Below are 27,316 nucleotides of genomic sequence, written 5' to 3' on the forward strand. Positions count from 1 at the left end.
TTTTTTAGACGGGGTCTCACTCTGTTGCTTAGCTAGAGTGCAGTGGCGTCGTTGTAGCTCACCACAGCCTCCAGTTCCTGGCTCAAGTGATCCTCCTGTCAACCCCCTCAGTAGTGGGGACTACAGGTGCGCACCACCATACCTGGCTAATGAGGTTTCTTTCTGGGGTGATAGAAATGTCCTAAAATTGACTACAGTAATTGTTGCACAGCTATGAATGTACTAAAAACCACTGAATTGGACACTTTAAGTGGGTGAATTGTATGGTGTGTGAACTATATCATAAGCTGTTTAAAACAGGAAAAGTTAAGGATAAAAAGAATATTTAAAGGAAGGATGAGATGAATGAAAAATTAAACAAAGGTTAATGAGAAACAGGTAAAAGAATGTTGTATCACTAGATTATGTTACTAATCTATCTTTTTACAGCTACTCATTTTGTTTTGAGAGGGGACTGTTTTTAGCAGGCAAATTGTGATGAGGAAAAGAGATAATTAACAATAATAAATAGTGATTTTCATTCTTGAATGTGGTCCTAAGCACTAAATTGTTTTTCTAAGTATTTTTATGCACCGTTTTGAAGCTCAGGCAGCCTGTTACTCTGTTTTTCGGCTCCATTTGTTGGAGTTTGGCAGGTTTGAGTTAGTAATGAGGATGGCAAGGGACACTCATGACATCAGTACCAACAGGGCTGCCGAAATTCTGGGGGCTGTGCCAAGCCCCAGCAAGTTGCCCCATGCCTTGCAAAATCCTAATTGCAAAACAGGAAGAGTGAAAGGCTTGCTAGTTGGTGCTAAGTTTGGGAGAATTCTGTGTTTAAATGCCAAAGGTGAAAACATTCTGGCAAGAAGTAGTTACTTTAACTTAATTGCAAGAGCAATTTCAGTGAAGTTGAAATCCAGGCCATGCTTTGTTGGATTCTCTAGGAGGAAGAGTCACAAATTTGGATATCAACAGAGGTCTGGGAGGTAGTGTAGAAGAAGTATCAGGATTGTCAAATTCATCTCCTAATTTTTCAAAATAGGCTGAAAATATGAATTTTTAAATAGTGAAGTCTTCCTTTTTAGATGTTGCCATCTTATTAGAATGAAAAAAAATGCAACAACCCACAGAATGGGAGAAAATATTTGCAAATCATATTATGGAATATGGGAGGGGATTTGCATCTGGAATATATAAAGAATGCTTACAACTCAATAATAAAAAAATCAAAGAACCAAATTTTAAAATGGGAAAAGGATCTGACTAGACATCTCTCCAACAAAAATATACAAATGGCCAATAACCACATGAAAAGAGGCTCAACATCATTAGCATCAGGGAAATGGAAATCAAAACCACAATGAGATACGACTTCATACCCACTAGGATGGCTAACTTAAAAGAATAAGATAACAGGTGTTGGTGAGGATGTGGAGAAATTGGAAATCTCATACGGTGTTGCTGGTGTAGCCACTTTAGAAACAGTACAGCAGTTTCTCAAAATGTTAAACATAGAGTGACCACATGACTCAGCATTTCCACTTCTAGGCTTTATACTCAAGATAAATGAAAACACATGTCCACACAAAAACTTGTTCATGAATGGTCACAGGAGTATTATTCACAATATCCCAAAAGTGGAAATAACCCAAATGTCCATCAGCTGATGAATGGATACACAAAATAATATTTCATGGAATATTATTTGGCATATTTGCCAATAAAAAGGAATCAAGTACTGATACACGCTACAACATGCATAAACCTTGAAAATGCTATGCTAGCTATATACTGTATGATACCATTTATACGAAATGTCCAGAAGAGGCAAATGTTTAGTAATTGCCTAGGGTGGGGAGGATGGGGAGAAATGGGAATTGACTGCTAAATGGTATGAGTTTCTTTTTGGGGTAATGAAAATGCTCTAAAATTGCGGTGATGGTTGCGCAATTCTATGAACATATTAAAAAACATTGAATTGCACACTTTAAATGGGCAAATTGTATGATACGTGAATTATATCCCAATAAAGCTGTTATAAAAAACTATACAGTGAGGGTCACACAAAACATATCTGCCAGGCTGCCCACTGCAAGTCCTCTGCCTAGGACATGACCACTGCATAGTAGTAGATCTGGGAGGTGTTCATCCAGCTCAACACCTTAGGAAACTGGAGAAGAGGGTGCTCTGCCTGTTCTAAAGACACACTTATTTAGTGGCAGAACCATGGCCAGAACTTGTCTCTTCTTTTTTTTTTTTTTTGAGATAGAGTCTCACTGTGTTGCCCGGGCTAGAGTGCCGTGGCGTCAGCCTGGCTCACAGCAACCTCAAACTCCTGGGCTCAAGCGATCCTCCTGCCTCAGCCTCCCGAGTAGCTGGGACTACAGGCATGCGCCACCATGCCCGGCTAGTTTTTTCTATATATTTTTAGTTGTCCAATTAATTTCTTTCTATTTTTAGTAGAGACGGGGTCTCGCTCTTGCTCAGGCTGGTCTCGAACTCCTGAGCTCAAACAATCCGCCCGCCTCGGCCTCCCAGAGTGCTAGGATTACAGGCGTGAGCCACCGCGCCCGGCCCAGAACTTGTCTCTTGACCACTAGGCAATGCTGCCTCTCTCCAAAGCCCAGTTTTCAAGGCATAGCCAGGAAGGGATTGTGAGAAGTCAACATCATCAACAGCTGGGTACACTCTCTTCCCTTTCCCATATTTTACAAAGGTCCCCCAAAGCCTTCTTAAGGAGGGGATAAGAATATGGTAAAAAGGGATATTTCTTAAAGGAAGAGACAGCCATAGTGCTTCCCTGAGCCCTTTCCCCTATAGGATGGGAGGGTCTGTGTGTGTCAGAGAACCCTTACTCTGTATGTTTCTGATTCATTTGCACTTAGCTCATCAATGTGTTGTTTGTGCAAGAACCATTTGATGTCCAAGAAACCCTCTGGGCCTCTTAAAGGGCTTTTCAAAAATTATTATTTGAACCAGAGAACTGAACTTTGCCAAGAGTAAATGGAAATCAGATATCAAAAGGTCTGAGTTCAGTTTTCATTGAATACAAAGAGTGAGTAGAGTCTGAACTGAGCCAAATGCATTCTCCCACCCTTAATTCACAGTACATTGTTTTGGCAGACTCTATGATCCTGAAAGTTGGCTTTTCTTCTCCCATTCCTTTCTAGGGTGCAACCACAAGCCTATCTTGTAGTTAACTTTACAAAAAAATAAGGCCATATTATAACGGTTTATGAGAGCCTCACTCATCACTGTTCTCGTAACTATCAATTTTATTAGAACAAACTGAAATGTTTGCAAAGGTTAAAACTCTCCTCTGAAGCTGTAAGTTTGTTTGATCTCCTACAAGGATTTCTATATTTCAGTCCTCTCGGCTGCGAGTTCCTCACAAGGGATGTTGCCCCTCTCCCAGTAAGTGGTCAGATCATCAAACCAGTTACCAGGTTGGATACTGGAGGGCTACTATTGCTTGTAGTGCTCAGATTTGGAGAATGGAACAGGTTTCTTCATTCTGCTTTCCACGGAGAAGGGGTCAGAGAAATGATTAGTAAGTACTTTGAGTTTCTTTTTAATAAAAAACAATCTGAAAAAAAAAAGGGACAAAATTAAAATCACCCTAAATTCTGCCACCTCAAGATAAGCACTGTTGAGATTTTGTTGATCACTTTCCTTTTACTCTAAAAAAGTATCTATATGTCTATAACCAATATATAGATATATATTATAAAAATGGGATATTATATTGGTTTATAATCTACTTTTTTCATTTGCTAGTTCATGATTATCTATATTAATAAAATTATATCCACTTATGCATAAAACTTAATTGTATAGATGATTACTAAAAAGATTCCGTGAGGAGGAGTCTTTTGATTGAAAGCAACAGAAAACTCATGTCAAACTGATTTAGTCACAAAAGGCAATTTTTTGGCCGATGTCTGAAAAGTCCAGTGGGACATCTGGTTTAAGATGTGGCAGATTCAGGGCTCAAATAATGTTATGAGGTCTGTTTCTTTCTAAACTATTAGCTCTGCCTTCTGCTGCCTTGGTGCCATTCACACAGTTCACGTAGAGGCAACAGTTCCAGAGTATATACATCCAAGGTCTTGCCTGGCAGAGAGCAAAGCTCTGATCTAGTACTTACCATGAAAATCTCATTGCATTGCCCTTGTCCCATACCAGTCTCTGATCCTTTCACTGTGGCTCGTGCCTAGGTTATAGGATACACTCCTGGAATCCAAGTGTTTCGCTAGGATAACACAGACTGAGAGTGAGTAAGGGAGGGAAGGAAGGAGAGGTGAGCCCCAGAGGGAAAGGTGGTTATCAGGAGAATGAATGAATGTTGGGTGGCCAAAATAACAGGTCCACAATTCATATACTTAGACATTTAGAACTTGTTTTATGTGAATTTTCTAGGGCTTTCATAACCCAGCACCACAAACTGGGTGGCTTAAAAACAGAAATTTATTGTCTCATAGTTCTGGAGGCTGCAAGTCCCAGATAAGATATCCATAGGGTTGGTTCCTTCTGAGGGCCATGAGACAGAATCTGTTCCATGCCTCTCTCCTAGCTTTTGGTGGTTCGTTGGTAATCTTCAGTGTTCCTTGGCTTTAGATTCATCACCCTGATTCTGCCTTCATGTTCATATGGCACTCTCCCTGTGTGCGTGGTGTGTCCAAATTTCTTTTTTTAAGTAAAAACACCTGTTCTTCTCCAATATGACTTTGTTTTAATTAATTACGCCTACAACCACCCTATTGTCAAATAAGATCACGTTCTGAGGTACTGGGGGTTAGGGCTTCAACATATGAATTTTTGGGGGGACATGATTCAACCCAACATATTTCCACCATGTTTCCATGCATTTAATGTTTCTGGCTACATCTGAGACCCATCCAGTCTGGGTTTGAATGCTCAAACCATCTACCTCCCTCTTTCTGCTGCATGGGATAGGGGATTGGATGAGGCCATCTCTAGGGTCCCTTCCACATAACTTTGTGATTAAGTATGTGGGGGCCAGGAATCCATCCTGCTGCCTGAATGTACATGACAGTCCCACCACTTACTAGCTAGAGGATTGCACACAAGGGACTTAACTTCTGAAAAATCTCAGTCTCCTCGACCAGTAAAATGAGGATAATAGTCCTTTACCCATTGGGTTCTTGTGGGCTAGACACATGGAGCTCAGCAAATGTCAGTCAGTGTGACTGTTCTACCTCTTCAAAGATGTGAGGACTTAGAGCCAGAAGAATAAGCTACATAACCCCTAGTGTTCTTATCTTCTGGTGATAATTCAGCTGAACTTCTTCTCTTGAGGTTCTCTCAAAAGAACTTTAAGAGGGAGAAGGGCACTTTGTTATCCTGCAAACAGGAATTCAAAATATGGTTGAGGGAACACAAAGTATTTCTCTCTCTCTCTCCTAAAGCCAGATGCCATAAATTCTGAGCCAACTCCTTTTTCCCAAGGCAGTGCGATTATGAAATATCTGTCCCCTTTAGGTCCCACTTCTCTCTCTCTGGTATCTCTTTTTCTTTCTTACGATTTGATCTTTTTCACCATCTTTCAGATGTGGGCTGGAACCAATCATTTAATTTACAATCTCTCTCTTTTTGGCTCTATAAATTTAGGGAAATGGAACAGACATCTGCTGCTTTCCAAGGCACCACATCTTTAGTTCTTTCACGCTTTTCCTACATGGTTTAATTTGGCTTGTCTATATGCCTATTGGATAATAACTAGAACTTCGAATTCTTGCAGCAGCAGAACTGATCTGACATAGGTGTGTTAGGCCTTCATCAAGGTCAAATCAGGAGGAGGTGCAGATCACATTTTAAAAATGTGGTCACTTTAATTTAGTGCCAGGTGTTGTTCCAAGCACCAGGGACATAACAATGAACAAGAGAGCCACCATCCCTGCTCTGGACGAGTGCCCATTCGGGGACATTCATTCTTGTAGAAAATATATCATGAGAAATTACTACATGCGTTATTGTTCATCACTAAACAAAACAGAAACGATCCCTGCACTAATGGTTATGTTGTATGTGTGTGGGTGGGTGGCAGGAGAGGGGACAGAATACAATACACACAAGCAATTTTTAAAAATCATGTTAAAAGGTGATAAGTGCTATGGAAAAAATAGAGCAGAGTAAAAAGGGTTAGGGATGTGGGAGGGATTTACACTTTTAAATAGGATGGTCCGGGTTGGTCTCACTAAGGTGATACCCGAGCAGACTTTAAAGAAAACGAGAAAGGGAATCTCTGTATTTAGGGCAGAGCAAGTCCAAAGGCCCTGGGGCATGTGCTTGTTCAGCTTTTCCAAGGGAGAGCAAGGAGGCCTGTGTAGTTGGAGCAGAGTGAGCAAGGTGAGGACAGTAGGAAATGAGGTTGGGCAGATCAAGCAGAGCTTTCGCCGGGGAGCGAAATGAGGAACCACTGCAAAGTGCTGAGCACAGAGGTCTGGCTGCTGTGTCCAGGCTGTGCAGGTGCAGGGTGGTAGCCCAGAGATCAGTGTAATCCCATAGGGGAGGTGGTAGTGACGCGCACACCATAGGGGTGACAGGTGGAGGTGGTGACAAGTGGTCACATTAGCGATCTATTTTGGAGACAGGGCCAACGTGATTTTCTGGCAGATTGAATGTGGGGTGTGAAAGAGAAGAGGCAGGGACAATTCCAAGAGGATCATCCTGAAAGAATGGAGTAGCCATTGATTGAGATAGTGAAGAAGACCGCTGGGTTTTGTTTTGCTTTGGTGCCTTGGGCTAGGAGTTCCGTTTGGACATGTTAAATTTGAAGGGCCTATTAGCTATCCAAGAGAGTGGCAGCTGGATTTTGAAGCTGTCTGGGGAAATAATTTTGGCGCATCTCCAAAGCTGCAGGAAGTGGGGCCCTGCTCTAAAGCCTAGGAGACCCTGTCGAAGTTCTTCCAGAATTGGTCCCCCTACCCTCGACCCTCCTAAAGGCCGGAAAAATCCCTGGGACAGTAGTCCTTTCATTCGTCAAAGCCCCTCTCTTTCCTCTTTGGGGAGTAGCGAGAAAAATGAACAAAAACGATGACGCGCAGCAGCACAGCGTCCTTTCCCCGGCTCGCTGCACGGTGAGGCAAAGGCCCGAGTAGAAATGCGAGCCCCCTCCCCGCCAGGAGGCGTGGCGCCGCGGCCATTGAGCCGAAGCCCGGTGGGCGGGGCCTGAGGGTGGGCGGGGCCGCGGGGCGGGCGCACGCCACAGAGGGGGGCGTGGCCGGCCCGGTGCGCGCCTGCCCGCTCTGGCGCCCTCCTCCCTCCTGCCCTGGCGGTGATCAGCTGGTATGCGCTCCCCTGACGTGAGCCGGGGCACGTCACCGCCGAATGGCAGCCTCCAGAAGGCCACCGCGAGTAAGGTGAGGGGACTGTGCCGGGGAGCCGGCGTCCGGGCAACGCGTGGCCAGCCTACCCGGCCGGCCGTGCTGCACCCCGGAGGTCAGGGACTAGCGGGTGAGGAGTCGCGGGCCGGCCGCAGGCAGCCGGCCGAGGGCCGCCGCTTGCCAGAGCCCCCGAGCGGGAGCAGGGGTGGGCGCCGTGCAACCGGGCAAGATCCGGCTGGCTTCCGGCGGGGCCGCAGGCACCCGGGGACAGCCCAAACCCGTTGTCTGGACTACTGTGCCCGCGGAACTGCCTCGCTCGGCCCGAGGGGGCGGTGGCCGTCACCGCCCCCCCGCCCCAGGAAGGCCCCGCTGTTGCAGGAAGTCGGCCCCTCTTAGCTCCTCCCCGGGTCGGGGAGGTGGTCTTTCCCAGGGATCTAATCTTCAAGTTACAATCTTGGCAATACTGACACCTGCAATTTGCTTTAGTGATCAGTCACCGCCACAAAGACAGGCAGCCGCCGGCCCCTCCTCACCCACATGGTTTCAGAGGCTGTGTAAGGGAATATTTTGGTATAACTTTCAGGAAAATCCCACCAGTAGCCTGCTCTGGGCTTTCCTTGGACACAGGGAGGTGAGAAGGATAATCCCCCGGCCTCAAATTAAACATGTTTTAGTTTATTCTCCCTCTACACCCAGGGTATACCTATCAGAGCAGCTAACAAAGTAGGAGATGGAGAGCCACATGTTCTGAGTTCACAAAGGCCAGAAGCCAGACTCCCTGGCAGTCCACAAGGGGTCACCCACCCTTAACCAGTTGAGACTTAATGAACTCACTTGGCACCATGGCCAGGCCTACTTGCTGAACACAGAACATGGCTTATGCTTCTGTGAGTAGACAGATCTCAACGCTACCTTGACCTGAACTTGACCTTGCCACAGCATGTTAGAGGTGAGCAGAGAACCAGACCCCCCATGGAAGGATTTGGTGAGGGGTGGTAAACCTCCATGTGGGAGGAGCTTCCTGTAAGTTAAGTGCTGGAAATGGAGCCAGGCAAGTGGATAATAATGAGCTAGGCTATAGGCTGAAAGGTAGCCCTTGAGGACCAAGGTGGTCTTTGTTAGATTTATAGAATCACAACCTTTTAGGGGCAGAAGGGTCTTTCAGTATCAGCTGGTAGAGCCTTTTTACCTCACACAAAAGTTCACGGAAAGGCTGGGAGAGAGGAGGCTGTTTGCTCCAGGTGCCTCCCCTAATGATAGAAATTTAGGTGCCATCCTGTGTAAAAGTGAGGACTTCTTTCAGTTCAGGTGATGGAAACTGAACTCAAATTGACTTATGTAAAATGAAGTTGAGCTGGCTTCTAGTACAGCTGAGTCCAGGAGCACCAACCCTGGCATCAGACTTGGCTTCTCTTTTGTATGTCTTGGCTCAGATTTCTTCAGTGTTGGCTTTATTTTCAGGCAGAGTTTTCTCCTTATGGGAGGTTATGACAATTCTAGGCTGACAGTCACAACAGAAATAGGGTCCTCTTTCCTAATGGAGCCGAAGTCCCAGATCTGATTCTCACTGGGCTTACTTAATTCTTATGTCCATCCGTGAACCAATCATTATGGCTAGAGGGATGGGTTGACTAGTCCTGGGTCCCAGAACCTGGTGGGTGATTGGGGAGACTCATCCGAACCCCTGGACTGAAATGGAGAAGGCACATTCTCAAAAGGAAAGTTCTTATGTAAAGAAAGAGGGATGGATTCTGGGTAGGCAAAGATAACATCGCTTACTTCCCAACCCTAGAGCTTGTTCCTAATGTCTCATCTCACTGGGCATGATTGAGCATCTTGTTCCTTGTTTTGCCCCATTCTGAGGACTAGATGTGCATGATTCTCATCATGGACTGGAGGTGGTGGGGGTGAGGGGTGAGGTATCTAGTACTCTGCTGGGATTTCTTTTAAAAAGAGGGAGAAAAATGTGTAGTTTTTAGTAGTGCTGCCATAACCATCTTATACAAAGATTGAACAGGAAGTGCTCCACAGGCCTCTTTCCCTTTACTCACCTTGTGGCTCATCATGATATTGAGAAGGTATAGATTGAGGAAGTCCTGGGAAGGGGAAGAGCACTGATCTGGAAGTTGAGAGGCCTGTACTCTGGTTCTAGCTCTGTCACCCAGTAGCTGTCAGGCCTTGAGCAAGTCATTTGGTCTCTGTTTCTCCATTTCTTTGTCTAGAGGAGAGAGTTGTTAGGTGGTCCCTGAGGTACATTCTTCTAGCTCTAACATTTAGTGATAGTTCTGCTTCTCAGAGAGCTTGAGAATGTATTTCTCCAAGTAAGTGAAGGATGGATGGATCTTGGACTCTACAGAGACCAGGCTATGACAAGAGCAGGGCAACTGTAGTGTTCGGCTACTTGATCCGGACAAAAAGCTGGAGGTGTTGATGCTCCCATAGAGAGCCTAAACTCACGTATTAGACCTGGTTTCTGGTCTTGGATTTGCAGCTACTGAGGTCTATGGCTTGTGGTAAATTATCTTTGTTTCTTCTGTAAAATCAATGACTAGGACTACCTCAGGATAACCTCCTCTAGTCATGTGTCTGAATCAGTCACTGGTTCAGTGAGCTTTATACATATAGAAAGAGAAACTGACTTTCTTCACTCACTGTCTTATAAACTTACATATGAAGTCATGGGAAATTGGGTGAGAATGTGATTTGTATCCCTGTTCAAGAAAAGGAGATGTCTTACTTTGTAAAATTTATAACAGCTCTATTGGAATATAATTCGCTTATATACAACTCATCTATTAAAGTGTACAATTCACTAGTTATTAGTATATTCACAGAGTTGTACAGCCATTACCACAATCAGTTTTAGGGCATTTCATCACCCCCAAAAGAAATCCTATACCCATTAGCAGTCACTCCTCATTTTCTCCAACTTTACCCCAGCCCTTGAAAACCACTGATCTGCTTTCTTTCTCTATGGATTTGTCTATTCTGGACATTTCATATATTAATAAATGGGATCATACACTGTGTGGTCTTTTGTATCAGGCTTTTTTCCCTTAGTGTAATGTTTTCAAGGTTCACCTGTGTTGCAAGTGTGATTTCTTTTTATTGCAAAATAATATTCCATTGTGTGGATAGACTACTTTTATTTATCCATTCATCAGTTGATAGACATTTGTGTTATTTCCACTTTTTGGCTATTAAAATAATATAGCTATGAACATTTGTGTACATGTTTTTATGAGGATATATGTTTTTGATTTTCTCGAGTATATACCTAGGAGTGGAATTTCTAGCATATGGTCACTGTGTGTTTAACCTTTTAAGGAACTACCAGACTGTTTTCCAAAGCCACTGCACCATTTTATATTCCCACCAGCAATGTATGAGGATTCTAATTTTTCCATGTCCTCGCCGGTACTTGTTATCACCAGTCTTTGATTATAACCTTCCTAATGGGTGTGAAGTAGTATCTCGTTGTGGTTTTGATTTGCATTTTCCTAATGAGTAGTGATGTTGAGCATCTTTTCATGTATTTCTTGGCCATTTCTATACCTTTATTGGAGAAATCTCTACTCAGATCCCTAGCCCATTTTAAAATTGGGTTGTCTTTTTATTGTTGAGTTGTAATAGTTCTTTATATATTCTGAATACTAGACTCTTGCTAGATTTGCAAATATATTCTCCCATTCTGTGGGTTGTCATTCCACTTTCTTGATGGTATCCTTTGAAACACAAGTCTTTAATTTTGATAAAATGCAGTGTATCTATTTTTTCTTATGTTTCTTGTGCTTTTGTATCTTAAATCATTGTCTAATCCAAGGTCAGGCAGATTTACGCCTGTTTTTCTTTTAAGAGTTTTATAGTTTAGCTCCTGTATTTGTGTATGTGATCTGCTTTGAGTTGATTTTTGTATATGGTGTGAGGTGGGTTCAGCTTTTTGTATGTAGATATCCACTTGTCCCAACACCATTTGTTGAAGAGACTATTCTTTCCCTGTTGAATGGTCTTGACACTCTTCTCAAAAATCAGTTGATGGTAAATGTGAGGCTCTATTTCTGGACTTTCAGTTCTACTTTTTTGATCTGTAAGCCTATCCTTGCCAGTACAATACTATCTTGATTACTGTAGTTTTGTATTTAGTTTTGAAATTGGGAAGGGTAAGTTCTTTTCAAGATTTTGTTCTTTTTCAAGATTGTTTTGACTATTCTGGGTCCCTTGTGTTTCCATGTGAATTTTAGGATCTTTTTGTCAATTTCTGCATAGAAGCCAGCTGGAATTTTGGTAGGGAATGTGTGAAGTCTGTACATAAATTTGAGAAGTATTGCCATCTTACCAATATTAAATCTTCTAATCCATGAGCCTGGAGTATTTTCATTTATTTAGGTCTTCTTTAGTTACTTTCAGCAATCTTTTGTAGTTTTCATAGTATACATTTTGCACTTTTGTTAAATTTATTTCTAAGTATTTTTTATGCTATTGTAAATGGACTTTTCTTAATGTCATTTTTGGATTGTTCATTGCAAGGGTATAGAAATAAAATGGATTATGTTGATTTTGTATCCTGCATTTCTGAACTCATTAGTTCTAATTTTTTTTGTGGATTCTTTAGCATTGTCTGTATTCAAGATAATGCCATTTGCAAATAGAGATAGTTTTACTTCTTTTCTAGTCTGGATGCCTTTTCTTTCATTTTCTTGCCTAATTTCCCTGTATAGAAGCTCTGGTACAGTGTTGAATAGAAATGGTTAAGAGTAGACGTCTCTGTCTTATTCCTGATCATAGGGGAAAGAATTTAGTCTCTCAACATTAAGGATGATGTTAGCCGTGTGTTTTGTAATACCCTTTGTCAGGATGAGGAATTTCTCTTGTAGTTTGTTGAGGACTTTTATCATGGAAGGAGCATTGGATTTTGTTAAATGCTTTCCCCCCCACATCTGTTGAGATAATCACGTAGTTTTTGTTGTTTATTCTATTGATATGGTATATTACATTAATTGATTTTTCATATGTTGAACCAACCTTGTATTCTTGGGATAAATCCTACTTAGTGATGGTGTATGATCTTTTTATATTGTTGCTGGATTCAGTTTGCTGGTTGAGGATTTTTGCATTTATATTTATAAGAGATATTGGGATGTCTGACTTTTTAATGAAAGAATATATGGTTTTTCCAGTTAAGAACATTTCATTCTGTCCATTAAAACTGAAGTAGCAGCTATATGAAGACAGGCTTGGAGTGATTGGGTAAATGTCTGATCTAGTGGTTCTGGTCATGTGGGGGACTGAGCTAATGTGGCCCTCTCTGCCTCTACCAACATGTAAAAGTGTGGTTAAATAATAACTTAATTACCTTTAATTTCATAGCTGAGTAAAATCTGAAACCCTTTCTATAGCCTACAGTAGGTCCCCAGTGCCTCTCTGACCTTCTCTTTTAACTGCTTACCTCCTCATTCCTTGACACTCACAAACACACTGCACTGGTCTTCTTGCTTTTCCTCAGGTACACCAGGCATACTCCTGCCCCATGGCCTTTGCACTTGCTAATCTCCTTTTCTGGAATGTTCTTCCCCAAGCCATTCACATGGCTTGCTTCCTCATGTTTTTTAGGTCTCTGCTGTAATATTATGTGTTATCAGAAAGCCTTTCTCTGAGTACCCCTTGTGAAATAACCCTTCCCCTTACCTCCCTGACATTCTCTTCCCCTTGCCCTGGAACATCTACATTTTTCCGTAGAACGTGTACTTATTACCTGACATTGTTTACTTACTTTGTGTCTGTTGCCTCCTCTTCCCTATCTTCCCTCCTGGCCCCCTGCCCCGTGCTATGTAAACTTCTTGCAGTCAGGAATGTTGTCTATTTTCTTCACTGTTTTGTCTAGAATAGGACCTGGATTATGGAAGATTCTCAATAAATAGTTGTTGACTGAATGAACTTGAAAAAACGAGGAATCGGCCGGGCGCGGTGGCTCACGCCTGTAATCCTAGCTCTCTGGGAGGCCAAGGCGGGCGGATCGTTTGAGCTCAGGAGTTCGAGACCAGCCTGAGCAAGAGCGAGACCCCGTCTCTACTAAAAATAGAAAGAAATTAATTGGACAACTAAAAATATATAGAAAAAATTAGCCGGGCATGGTGGCGCATGCCTGTAGTCCCAGCTACTCGGGAGGCTGAGGCAGGAGGATCGCTTGAGCCCAGGAGTTTGAGGTTGCTGTGAGCGAGGATGACGCCACGGCACTCTAGCCTGGGAAACACAGTGAGACTCTGTCTCAAATAAAAAAAAAAAAAAAAAAGAAAAAACGAATCCTCAGGTGCCAGAAATTTAGAGGCAATTTAAAGCCTGAATGGTACACTGGTAACCTGAGCCTGGGAACATTATTAGATAGAGATATAGGCTTTTATGCCTGGGGTCCATGACATTAGACTTTCCCCATATGGGGTCAGGAAACTTGTGCGCAAATCTTCTAGCTAAGAAATTAATGTGAAAATTAGTCTGAGATGCAAACAATGATAGTAATGCTCGTACAAACCAAGACCCTTCTCATTTTCATAGGTAAAATAGTCTCTGCTGAAGATACGCTCTTAATAAAAGATTACAAGGCACAGAAGGAATGAGCCACCAAGAGAGGGAAGTGGCAGACCCAGCAAACATGAGGATTACTATCCCAAGACCTTCTAATGGAAACTTTGAAAGAAATTATAAAATAAGGGCCTAAAATGATTAAGGGAGTAAGAGAAGAATAGAAACCAAAGTGAAAAGAATAGGACACCATAAAGAAAGAACAGGCAGATGTGAAAAAGAACCAAACAGAATTTGTACAAGTGAAAATATAGCGATTAAAAATAAAATCTTCTTAGTCTAGTTAAATAGGAGATTAGACATAACTGAAGAGAATTCATGAATTAGAAGCTAGAATTGAGAAGGTTTGCCCGCCGTGGTGATGTTTGACACCTGCAAGTTTTATGTGAAACTTTTATTTATTCTGCCACCGATGTTGGGCTGAGAGTTCCTTTGAGTCACATAAGAAAACTGCTAAGTCAAGTTGATGTCCTGTCTGACTTAGCCTTGCCACGTTACTGTGGTCAGAGTCTGCAACATCCTGTGCTTTCTCTTCTTAAGGGCGAATCACCAGGATTTTCAGCTGAAAAATTTAAGGATAATTGAACCTCACGAAGTGACACACTCAGGAGACGCAGGTGTGGAAACAGGTAATAATTTTATCTATAAATTAGATAGAACATCTTGAAAGGATTTTTAGATCTTCCCACCTCAAACCTCAGTTGGGGGAGAAGGGAGGGGAAGGAATTAGTAATAGATCATGGCTGAGGGTGAGTATCTGGAAAATTAAAAACCATTTTGTTTTTTGGTTTGTTAGTATTTCTATATATTTACCACTTTTTTTAGGTAGTAAAAGAATTCTAGGTTTTCTGCATTTCCCATTCTTGTGGTGGTGGTGGAGATAGGTTATTATTGAAAATGTGCTATTCTAGTTTTTCTAATCTTGTTCTCTATTTCTAATATAGTCCTTTATTGGTTGCCTTAGAAAGTAGCTTTCAACTTTCATCATAAGAGTATGAAATGAAAAAAGTTTATACTATATTATTGTGGTTTATAGATTGAGTGTGCATTTAGGAATATCTTTTTGGGAAAAATTTCTGGGACCATCCCTTCTCCCTAGAATTAGTTAATTGTCTGTTGGGTTGCCAGAAACCTGAATTCTGAAAAGTGGTATATTATTGTATTTCTAGAACTATAGTATTTCCTTTTAGCTTACTAAAAATTGATCGTACGAAGCATGTAAGAAACCATGCCTATCTAATCTCTTCGGAAGATCAGTGCTATAATTACATGCAATTTTAGGTCCTTTTTTTTTAAAAAAATATAGGTATATTCAACATATTTTGGGTCATATTAGGAGGTGGCAGAGGAAGGAGGAAAAAGGAATAGGAAAAAGAGGAAGTAAAGAAAGGGAGAAAGTAATAGAATCCCCAAATTTATAGTTGGAAGACAACTTCTCTTTCTTTTTTATTATATATGAGGAAATAGAGGTTAGGGAGCTTTAGTTGTCTGAGAGAGACATTGTAGATCCCAGCTGGAAACTGGAGCTCACTTGTTTTGGTTCTGTTGGTCTTAGAATGCGTTAGGCCTCTGTTATGTCCCCTAGACAAAGTGGTATAATAGAGCATGGACTTGGGAATTGGATAGACCCTGGGTCCTGGTTCCCGATGATCCAGCTGACTTGGGCAAGTACTTAACTCCTTTTAACTTCTGTTCCTTTATGGGTAAGATGGGAGTAGTGAAACCTCCCTTGGAAGATTATTGTGAGAATTAGCCACTAATACATGTAAAGCCCTTGGCCTTCCCTCAGCTGTGCAACAGAGAAACAAAACTACTACCTCTAAAGCTGTTGATGCTGAAAGAGCATCTGTGCATGTGTTAAGATGCTGAAATTGGAGTAAACCAGCCCCTTCTATTCTTATAGTAAGATGTGTAGGAATCCCAGCTGGTGCTTCCCATCCAAGTTCAGATATTTTTTGAGCTCCTACAATGTATTAGATGCTGTGCATGGTGCTTTCACACTTGTTATGCTTAATTTGCCTAGCCACCCAGTAAGGTAAGTATGGTGTGATTTTACTGTAAAATCAGTGGCAAATCTTGTTTGTGATAAAGGCCAAAGGTTTGAGAACTTATTTCTAAAAGCAGACCCATGTATGCGTATTCTTTTTAAGGCATAATTTAAAAATAGGACAGTGTATGGGCTAATGTTGCATCGTGGTCCAGGCCTGTTACTCTTGACTTCCCACTTTCCTGTATACTCTGCCTAGCTCTTGGCTGTTTCTAATGTTTCTGAACAGTAATAGGATGTGGAAAGAGCAGTTGTAGTACAACATCTTCTAAGATCCTAGCTTTCTTCTTTCATTAAAGACTTGTTACTCTTTATTATGTTGGGTCTGAAAAGATCATACACGCAATGTTGTGACATTCATCTAGCCATCTTTGAGTCAGCATATGTATGTGTTAGGTGCTATGCTGGATACATGGATACAGAGGTGACACGATCCCCGCCTTAAGCAGAAGTGGTGTACACACCTGTTACACCATTTATCATGTTGTATTTATGGTTAATTGTGTATCTGACTCTAATAACTGCACACACATAACATTTACTGTGAGCCAGACACTGTTTCTGAGTGCTTTATATATAGTAACTTATTTAATCCTCATGAACATTACCCTATGGGGTCATCAGCCAGCACTTTTACTTCCTCCATCTTGGCTGCCTTTTCCGTCGCTGCCACCTTAATGGCTGGGACTTAGAATTGTGCCAATTTTGTCCTCTCCTCAGCTCCAGCTGCTCCCTGATTCTGTCACTTTCAAGACCTATTATCCTCGTGGCTTCAGCTCCCTTAGTTACCATCACCCACTTCATTTACCTCGGTGGTAGCTGCCTCTGGTGCTGCAGCCCATTGCCTCAGCCATTTGCCCAAGGACACCAACCGAAGTGATGGGCGTGAGGATGAGGAGGAAGGAAGAGAGGGAAGGAGTTGAGTGTGTAGTGGGGGCAGGTGGCATTGTGGAGGGAAGTGTGAAAATGCCATGTTGGTAGAGCGAGGCCGATGATGCTCATGGTTATGAGGAAGCTTTATATGCCAGTTAGGAGGAGGAATGTGATGATGAAGCCAGCGATGGTGATGTAGGTCAGAAAGTGGTGGCGAGGAGACAAGCTACAGTAACCAGGAAACAGAGGATGTCTTTGACTAGACTCACTTTGCCTTTGTTGGTTTTTAGTTTGTAATTGAAGATTTTGTGCTTGCCATTGGTAATGTTGACTTTATTGATGAAGTTAGTGACTGATAATGTTGATACTACAGTCAGTGCCAACACCTAATCAGTGCCATGAAAATCCTTAAGTCAGAATGTGCCTAAATAGAAACCAGATTCTGTAAGGAAATTAATGATCTTGAAAGAGAGTATATTGGACTGTGTCATATTTTGCTTTTTAAAATTCTAGAGGCCTAGGCTGCATGCCAAACCAATTAAATCAGAAGTTCCCCAGGTAGTTCTAATGTGCAGCCAAGGTTGAAGTACTGCTGCTAAAGAAGTCTTCATTTTTGCTTGACTCTTTTTAAGAATGATAGCTTGCTCAGAAATGTGGTTTGCAAACATGATAAATCTATTCTGAAGCTCCTGGAAGATAGCAGAGTAAAATTTTCAGATGCTGGCAAGCTTCTGAGGTCACAATAGGCTTTATTTTGAACCCAATGGAGGTGTTGACATAGAAACTTAGATTGAACCAGGCACTTTTGAGCCCTCTTTCTCTGTCTGATAGGTGAGAAATTATAGGCTTAGTAGATTAGACAAAAGGAAAGGATAGCTGGGTGCAGTGGCATGCACCTGTAATCCCAGCTACTTGGGAGGCTGAGGTGGGAGGATCACTTGAGCCCAGGAGTTCTAGTCCATCCTGGGCAACATAGCAAGACCTCATCTCTCTTTAAAAAAAATGAAGAGGGAAGATGGCCCCCTGAACAGTATTCAGAAGCAGTGGTAATACAAGGAACATGGATATGCTTGAATCATGAGTGGTTCAAGTGATTCAAGTATGGTTTCCAGCGACTCTCCCTTTGAGTACTTCAGTCCTTCCAAAACTTTGAGGTGGAACCCTGAGGCCTGCTGCTGAAGTTGCCCTTGCTGCAGATGATGAATGGGGCACTTTTCAATGACTCTCAAGATCAATGTGGTATCTCATAGAAGAATCTATTGAAGATAACCATAGCAACTAAGGTATAGAAGCCCAAGGTGCAAGTGATGATGAAAGAGAAGAAGCAATTAAATATATTAAAGAAAAAGAACCAGAAAGGATCCATACCCAGCAGAGGATAAGCCACCATGATTCAGGGTGTCAGTCCTTGAAGATAATGTGATGTGATTGCCTCGATGTAACTCTGTGTTACATGTAGCATTGTACATTACATACAGCATTAGAATGTTTTTGGTTAAGTAAAAATATTTTTTATTTGTTTAAGAAATGAGTTGGCAAACTCCAAAACATGATGACACCAAATGCTGACAAGGATAGGGAGCAATAGGAACACTCATTCATTGCTGATGGAAATGCAAAATGGTACAGCCACTTTGAAAGATGGTTGGGCGGTTTCTTAAAAAAACTAAACAAACTCTTACTATCTGATTCAGCAGTCACACTCTTGATATTTACCCAAATGAGTTGACATCTTAGGTCCACACAAAAACCTGTACTTTATTAATAATTTATAGCAGCTTTTTAAATAATTACTAGAACTTGGAAGCAACCAAGATGTTCTTCATTATGTGAATGGATAAATAAAACTGTGGTACGTCCAGACAATGGAATATTATTCAGGGCTAAACAAATGAGCTATCTAACTATGAAAAGACATGGAGGAACTTTAAATGCATGTTACCAAGTGAAATAAGCAAATCTAAAAAGGCTACATATTGTATGATTCTAACTATATATGACATTCTAGAAAGGCAAAACTATGGAGATAGTAAAAAAGATCAATTATTTTCAGGGATTGGAGGAGAGGGGGAGGGATGGATGAATAGACTACACATAGAGGATTTTTAGGGCAGTGAAAATACAATGTATGATACTATAATTGTGGATATATGTCCTTAAACATTTGTCAAAACCGATAGAATGTACAACACCAAGAATGAACCCAAGAGTACACTATGAACTTCAGGTGATAACGATGTGTAAATATAGGTTCATCGATTGTGACAAATGTACCACTCTGGTGGGGGATATTGGTAGTTGGGGAGGCTGTGTGTTTGTTGGGGCAGGAGCCACATGGAAACTGTACTTTGTGGTCAATTTTGCTGTGAATCTATAACTGCTCTAAAAATAAAGTCTTTTAAAAATGAGTTGGAAAAACTCATTATTTTACATTGAATTCTAATAGTATAGTTTTGTGCCAGTATATGGGAGGTAGTAAAATATGCATGATTACTATTCTATAGTTGGCTTCTTGTGATGTTTTGCTATATAGCCATGAGACTACAGCTGTGGTATTTTTCAGAACATTAACTGATACCAGTATTTATTGAGAAAAAATCTTTTTGAAGAACCAACTAAAGTGGTGAAGTCAGCTTGTGTCATCTGTGCCTTCATCACACAGAAATAGAGTCTCTGAAACTTTTATGAATTTGTAAGTGATTTTCACTACTTACAAATTCATAAAAGTTTGAGAATTTCTAGGAAGACCACATTTAATGTTCCTAACATTTCTTTTTTTAATGATTTTTATATTTCTATTCCTATTTTGTATTTTCTAAAGTGTGACTCCAGCTTTGGTTTTATTGGCCTCCCTGGGACTTCTTGGGGCTCAGTTTGAAAACTCTGGGTCTAATCCACCCCCACCATATTTTGGAGAGGAGGACACAGAGCACTGAGGCCCTGATGCCCTGCTCTCTTGCACAGCTGCCTGGCAGCAGGTGTCCACTAGAGCATAATGCTGAAGACTTTCAACCACTAGTGGATTGATCTTTGTTCTCCAAATCTGTGGTTGTCTGTTTAACAAAAAGTTTATGAAACATACTTCTTTTAAAGCAGTCAAACTTAAACAGAAAAATACCAGAAGAAGAAAATAATCACTCCAAATTTACCTACCCAAAGGTAATCACTATTATTAATAACACTTGGGTGACTTTCTGGAAACTTCTTTATGCATATACACATGCACAATTTTAAATAAGTGAGAACTGTCTATACATATTCTATTGTAATCTGTTTTTAATCACCCACCACGGCTATCTGGGCATCTTTCCAAGTCTAATATAGGCCTATGTCATTTTTTTCTAGGTCTGTGCCATTTTTAATGATTGCACAGTATCCTTTAGTATGTAGTATAGTTTATTTAACCAATCATGTATTTCACCCCCCTTTTTTTTTTTACTATTATAAACAAAGATAAACACCTATGTTTTTGTGCACTTGTTTAATTATCTCTTTAGAATAAAGTCCTATAAGTGAAAGAGGTAACCAATTTGGAAATGATTAGCAGCTAAACTTTTCTTGCCACAAATGCCTATTTGGAAGTGGTATTTAAGAACTGTGAACATTAGTGTTTCTGGCAGTTTTGGGCATGGTCTGTGGTGGGGTGGTCAGTTTGCAGTTGCAGCTGGGGGTGGGGCAGAACATGGAAGGCACATCTCTTTACAGCTCGCTTTGAACTGGCTGTTGAATTGTAGGGGGCAGGCTGGTTTCGGAACAAACTCTTCTGTTGTTGCAGACAGCAAAATGGCTCCAAAGGTGACTTCAGAGCTGCTTCGGCAGCTGAGACAAGCCATGAGGAATTCTGAATACGTGACAGAACCGATCCAGGCCTACATCATCCCGTCAGGAGATGCTCACCAGGTACTGAGTGGAGGTGGGCGGTGATGGAACTCAACAGCCTCTCCTTTCTCTTCAGTCTTTCCTCCCCAGCCCTAATGTGTCTGTAGGATTCTACTTGTCAACCCACAACCAAGCATGTCTTCCAGGGCTTGACACAGGGACCTGTGTCTAATAACATCTCATTGAATGTCTAAGATTTGGCTCTGGCTTCCTTGTTTCCAGTGAATTTAGCCAGCTTTCAATAAATTGTGAACGAATTAATGGGCAAGTTAAGGGGCAGAAGTCCTGGGCCTTTTGGTTGCTGACATATTCCACCCCATCTCTTCCACCACATCTTGTCCCGATGAGAATTGTCTGCCCTGCTTCCCTTCTGCCCATCCAGACTGCCCCATTCCTCCGGTATGGCCAGAAGAGTAACCAGAAAGTCGTCATGGATCTCTTCCTTAGCAGGTATTAGGGACAATACTGAATACTCCCACCCCAGCCATCACATCTGATGGAAGCAACTCAGTAAGTGCCCTTTCCCTCTGAGAACACTGGTTATTAGAGTAGAGGAGAGTTATGTTTGGAGAGGCAGAGACTTCATGTGATAGGTCTGACAGGCAGGAGGATTAAGGATTTTAGGATCTACTTTGAGATTGTTGAGTCAGCAAGTTTTTGAGTGCTTACACCATGGTCATGGTACTATAGGGTTACAAAGATGAATTTAACATTGAATATCTGCCCTCACTTTGGTTATGGTTTTGTGGGAGACAAAACAATATACAAAGTGCTATTCTTTCATGGTGTCATCTCTACGTATGTTTTTTCCAGCCTTTGCTTATGTGCAATGTGTTGCCTTCCGTAGGTATTGGACATGATAAAAAACTGAGAATTCCTGGTCTTAAGAAACATACAGTGTGGTAATGGAGTTAAAATGTACATATACATATCTGTATTGCAAGGTAGAATGTGATAAGTGCTATCAAAATCTGAGCAGAGGCCTATGGAAGTTTGAGAGGAGTGGGGAGGATAACAGAGGGCTTCCCGGGGCAAGAGAGGCATTTGAATTGGACCTTGAAGGATGGGTGGAGTTTGAGTAAATAGAAGCAGGAGGTGGAGGAGGAAGGAGGGAGTTCTAGGTAGGAGGATTAGTAGGAACAAAGGCAGAGAAGCAGGGAAGCTTGGAGTGCTTTTCAGAAACAATGGCATACGTTTCCCTGGCAAGAGCCCAGGGAAGTAAAAAGCAATAGTGGGAAATAAGGCTGGTGTTCTAGGATTCTTCAGAAACTACCTTCAGGTACCTTGAGCAATAGAAGTGTTTTATAAGAGTTTAGGGTCAGAGCTACTGCACTGACACAACCCCAGGTTGAGAATGGTACCCTCAGAGTTATGCATGTCAGATAACATGCTAGATAGGATGTTGTATGGAACCCAAGGGCAGGAATGCAGCTGGCCCTCAAAAACTGGGGTGGGAGGGTTTTCAGCTCTTGCTGCACATCGGTTTCTCTTTTTGTCAGCCAACAGGGTAGGGTGGTATAAACCTGGCCGCTCCTACATTTATATCTCTTTATCTCTTACTTTCAAGATACCAGATTGAGCTAGAACCTTAATCCCAAATCCAGAGTCTTGGGTGAGAACTTGATTGGTGTGACAGCTTGGTCCTTCTTGGTCCCGGTTAGTGTGTGTATGAGAGATGTCATGTGGTACAGACATGAGATATGAGTGTTCACTGTGACAGAGGGGGTGGCAGACAAGGATATTACTGTAAACCGAGCAAAGATCCCAAAAGATGCCCACCTTGGCTGGCTTTCTGCCCCTCCCCAAAGGTCTTAGTCCACATAGTTGTGACAACGTCAGGCCTATGTTAACCTGGGGACAGCCTCAAGATTGGACCCCTACCTGGAGACATGGGATTTCCTGGCTTCAGGAGCAAATGAAGGGCTGGAATGAATAAACAAAGGGAATGAATGATTTGAGGTAACAGTATAAAGTTTAGGATACTTTGATGTTTAGAGTGGGATTCCCCAAACAATGTTCTACAGCATTACTATTGTATCTTGTAAGATGCTCTGCAAAAAATGTATTTGGTGGTTAAGAAAATAGTTAAACGAGCTGAACAGTTAATTTTTTTATTGTGCTAAAAAAAATACAACATGAAATATACCATCTTAGTCATTTGTAAATGTACAATATTGTAGGGTTAATTATATGCACATGTTGTTGTGCAACAGGTCTCTAGAACTTTTTCATCTTGCAAAACTAAAACACCATACCCATTAAACAACTCATCCTGGTTTCTCTCCTGCCCTCTGCTCTGGCAGCCACCATTCTACTTTCTGTTTCTAACAGTTTGACTGCTGTAGATACATCATATAACTGGAATCACGCATTATTTGTCTTTTTGTGACTGACTTCTTTCACTTAGCACAGTGTCCTCAAGGTTCATCCATGTCGTAGCATATGACAGGATTTCTTTCTTTTATAAGGCTGAATAACATTCCACTGTGTGTAGATATCACACTTTCTTTATCCATTCGTATGTCAGTGGACATTTGGGTTGTTCCACCTCTTGGCTGCTGTGAGTAATGCTGCAATGAACATGGGTTTACAAATACCTCTTCAAGATCCTGTTTTCAGTTCTTTTGGATATATACCTAGAAGTGAGATTGCTGGATCATAGGGTAATTCTACTTTTAATTTTTTGAGGAACCTTGTCCAAACTGTTTTCCATAGCAACTGTACTATTTTATATTCCCGCCAATAGTGCACAAGGGTTCCAGTTTTTCTACATCCTCACCAACACTTGTTTTCTGTTTTGTTGATAGTGGCCATCATAATGGAATGTGAGGTATATCTTGCTGTAGATTTGATTTGCATTTCCTGATTATTAGTGATGTTGAGCATCTTTTCATGTGCTTTTTGGCCATTTTCTTCGGAGAAATGTCTATTTAAGTCCTTTGCCCATTTGACTGTTTCTTAACTGCAGGACTCCTCAGGGCCTTTGATATGCTGATGTGCACTGTGCACCTCAAAGGAGGGCATAAAGTATTCAGCATTTTCTGGACTTAAATGTCCATGGAATTCCCACAGTAATCTCAGAGGTGGGGTAGGGGAATCTAATGTTCCATGGAATACCTTTGTTCCTCAGTAGTACTTGTCATACCGTGGTGGATCTTGCTCGTAGAGGTGGATGAAGTGGGGGATGAGAGAGCATGCGGTGTATTGAGACACCAGCCCACTGGCTGTTCAGCCTGGCTGAGTATAGGAAAAGTAGAAGATCAAGCTGGAAAGTGGGGGTAGTGGCATGTGAGGAGGCTGTGGAGGCTGGGTCCGTTAATGTTAGATTTAGTAGGCAGTAGGGAGGTACATTAATGTTAGATTTAGTAGGCAGTAGAGAGGTGAGGATAAACTGGTTAGATTTAGGGTTGGGTTTGGTAATGAAATCCATCCACTCATCTATGTTCACTAGAATAGGCAAACAAGATTTACTAGCATCATAGGAACCAAAGTGTCATCTTGACTAAGGACTGGATGAGTAAGTAGGCTGGCCAACACAGCTTGGGCCTGTGTCGTGGTCGGAGTTGTAGGTAGCAGAGGAGCTGGGTTCTCCAAACCCCCATTTAAGAAGGGCACACCCTGGCCCTGTCCTCAAGGAGTTTCTATTTTCTTTTGCCCAGGATACTCTGATGAACTCTTTCCCACCTCCTGTCAGTCCCAGGCATTTTGACTTGTGCTTCATGTCACATGGATTCTCTGCTGGATTCATCAATGGCGTTTATCATTTTCTGTCCTTCAAGCATTGCCTTTGGTTGATTGATTGCGGTTACCTTGTCCTGGTCTTGGGCAGGATGGTGGTCCCTCGAAGTGGAGTACATTATGTAGCTGTTGGTTGGGGCTGTTCTTTAAGTCCCCTGGCACTGTTGTCTGAAGTTGGGGCCCTCCTCTGAAAAGGTTCTCAAGGGCTCTCGTGGAGCCCTGGCTAAAGACTTTCACAACTCTCCTTTATTTGTGAACCTTCCCCCCAAGGTGAGGCCTCATTGTACAGAAAGATTTGACCTGTTGTGTTACTTGAATTAAAAGTTGAAGTTTTCTGGTTAAGGGTGCGTTGGGAAGCTTTGTAATCTTTGTATTTCAGTTTCAGTTTTTTTTTTTTTAGCCTGGAGTTAGGATATAATCTTTACTAGTAGAGGACATTGTTGTAGCCAAGCCAAGTTTATCTTGATGTTTTTGGTCACGGGTGCTGTTCCTGAGCCAGCTCTTCTTTTTGTTGCCATAAGCTAATTTTTGGATACCCTGATTGATTTTAAAAAATTTTCTGTTTTTGACATTATGTGTGTCCCTAATACACACAAAACAATTCCTTTTTGGAGTGACAACAAGGCTGGCCAAACCACAGGGATTATTTGAGGCTTTCCCTCAGCTCCTTATCTTCTGATGATGATCCTGGAATATCAGAATTGGATGGCTCTTCTCTACATGAGGGAACTGGGGCTCTAATCCTAGACAATTGTGTTTTCCAGCAACACCCTGAAAACACAAAACATCAGGCTTGCACGATATTAGCTGTCGCTCTTATTGCAGAAGTCACTGTTTAGACTTCACAGACTTATAATATATTCTTGTACTCTGGCTGTCCTTTGATCTTCACCACCCCTCTGCTCTTTTTCTTTTATAATCTTTAACTGTCATTTCTTGCTGTAGCTTAGCTGTCTGTCCTGCATATGTGGAAAGTTGTGTTTTATTTGGTGCCTGTTTTCTGACTGCCTGCTCAGGGTCAGGTACTGGGCAAACAGAGGGCAGGCGGTTAGCACATAGGTAAGCAAATAAACTCTCAAGACTCTGGGTTTAGATGCCAGATTTGCCACTTACTAGTTGCTTGACCTTGGGCAAGTTATCTCAAATTCTTAAATATCAGTTAAATTCTCTGGGTCTCAGTTTATCTAAATGCAAAAAGGAGATTGTGAGGGTATCTACCTGATAGGGCTGTTGTCAGGAGTAAATGAGTTAATACCATTTAAATACTTAAAGCGTATATGTCACCTGGTAAGTCTCATTATATTAGCTATTATTGTTATTGTTATTATTGCTGTTGTAGAGATGAATGAGAGTCCCCTTAAAGAGACTGAAGAGTAGATAAGCCATAGTTACCAAAGCTAACACAAATAGAAACTGGTAAATGTCATAGGATGGGACTCAGCACTGTTCAGCAGAAATAGATGAAGTACATATGTAATTATAAATGTTCTCATAGCCATATTAAAAAAGTAAAAGAAGCAGTGAAATTAATTTTAATAATATATTAACCCAATGTCTAAAATATTATTATTTTAACATATCAGTATAAAAATTATTAGTAAGATACTTTACATTCCTTTTTCTCATACCACGACTTCAAATATGGTATGTATTTTACATTTATAAAATATCTCAGTTTGAATATGAAATTTTCATTGGAAAATTTGATCTATATTTGGATTTCATAAAATTTATGATTGAAAAAGTGAACTCACGTATCCAAGTTGTTCTAAACATACTTAACAGTTTTCCAGTAACTGAATTTTGAGTATCAGTTTTTAAATTTATGTTTAACTTAATTAAAGTGAAATAAAATTAAATATTCTGTTTCTTAGTCACAGTCAAGTGCTCAGTAGCCACATGTGGCTGGTGGCTACTGTGATGGACAGCACAAGTTTATATAAAGTGTGGACTGAAGTCATAGGTGAGAAGGACTACACTGGCAGGATCAAAGAAGGCTTCATGGAGGAAGTGGCATTTAAATTGGAACATGGACAGGTAGACTTTGGATGCATAGAAATAGGGAGAGATGTACAAGAAATACCATGAGCAAATCTGGAAGTAGGAGAACATGCATAATGATAAGTTTGAAGAAGAAAGAAAAATGCCACCCATAAGTTAGCCATGACCAGAGTCAAGAGTTTAGGTTTTTGTTAGACAGTAGGGACCCATTAAGGGTCTTTGAGCAAGAGAGTGACATGATGAGAGGGAGCAGTGTTTAGTATGGATCGGAGAAGGGAGACACTGGGAATTGAGAAACCTGTTAGGAGGCCTTTGCAGGATCCCAGGGTTGGGGTAAAGAGGGCCTGGACTCGGGTGCTGGCATTAGGGGAGGAGAGAGGGGAAAGATTTGGAGGAGAGGTAGTAGAACTGAGATTAAGTGTGGACCTTGCAGGCAGGTGGCAGAGGAGATGGGAAGTTTGCAGCCCGAGAGTGTTTGTGGTGCCATCAACAGAAAGAAATGGGTTCCTTGTTTCAGCTCCTATGGAGTGGAAGGCCACAGTTGTGGGGACTCTATTAAGTGGGACTCTGGGTCCTTGCCGGGCTGTGAGAACAAGGAGGAAGGGTTGGCTTTGTGTGTGACCTGCCACAGCAGCCTCCTCAGTAATAGAGAGGCTGCTGTTCTCTGCAGCTCTTGTTCCTAATTGTTTCATTTCCAGGCTAGACTCAGGGTTGATGGAATTTTTCCAAGGGGTGGGGAAGGGAGGGGATTGAGAAGAGAAGGGGAATCTTGAATTCTGTCCTTTGTGTACTTTCCAAAACACAAATACACACACTCACACGCTGTTCCCTGCTAGAGAGAAAACGTACCTCAAATACATAATTACACAAGGAC

The 27,316-nt window shown here is 41.6% G+C and overlaps 1 protein-coding gene across 2 annotated transcripts in view; it reads left to right on the forward strand.

The window, feature by feature from the left end:
- Positions 1 to 7,218: 7,218 nt before the first annotated feature.
- The window catches only part of XPNPEP1 (X-prolyl aminopeptidase (aminopeptidase P) 1, soluble), a 58,237-nt gene continuing 38,139 nt past the window's right edge, over positions 7,219 to 27,316 (forward strand). The window contains exons 1-3 of one of the 2 annotated variants that reach the window (XM_012663908.1): positions 7,219 to 7,364; positions 14,445 to 14,533; positions 20,600 to 20,724. In XM_012663908.1, coding sequence (XP_012519362.1) covers positions 7,333 to 7,364; positions 14,445 to 14,533; positions 20,600 to 20,724 — 246 coding nt within the window. In that variant the 5' untranslated portion in view covers positions 7,219 to 7,332. The remainder of the gene's footprint in view (positions 7,365 to 14,444; positions 14,534 to 20,599; positions 20,725 to 27,316) is intronic. The other variant, XM_012663909.1, reaches the window with a different exon arrangement.

The sequence above is a fragment of the Propithecus coquereli genome, unplaced genomic scaffold (genome assembly GCF_000956105.1).
Source record: "Propithecus coquereli isolate 6110/MARCELLA unplaced genomic scaffold, Pcoq_1.0 Scaffold84, whole genome shotgun sequence".
NCBI lineage: Eukaryota > Metazoa > Chordata > Mammalia > Primates > Indriidae > Propithecus > Propithecus coquereli.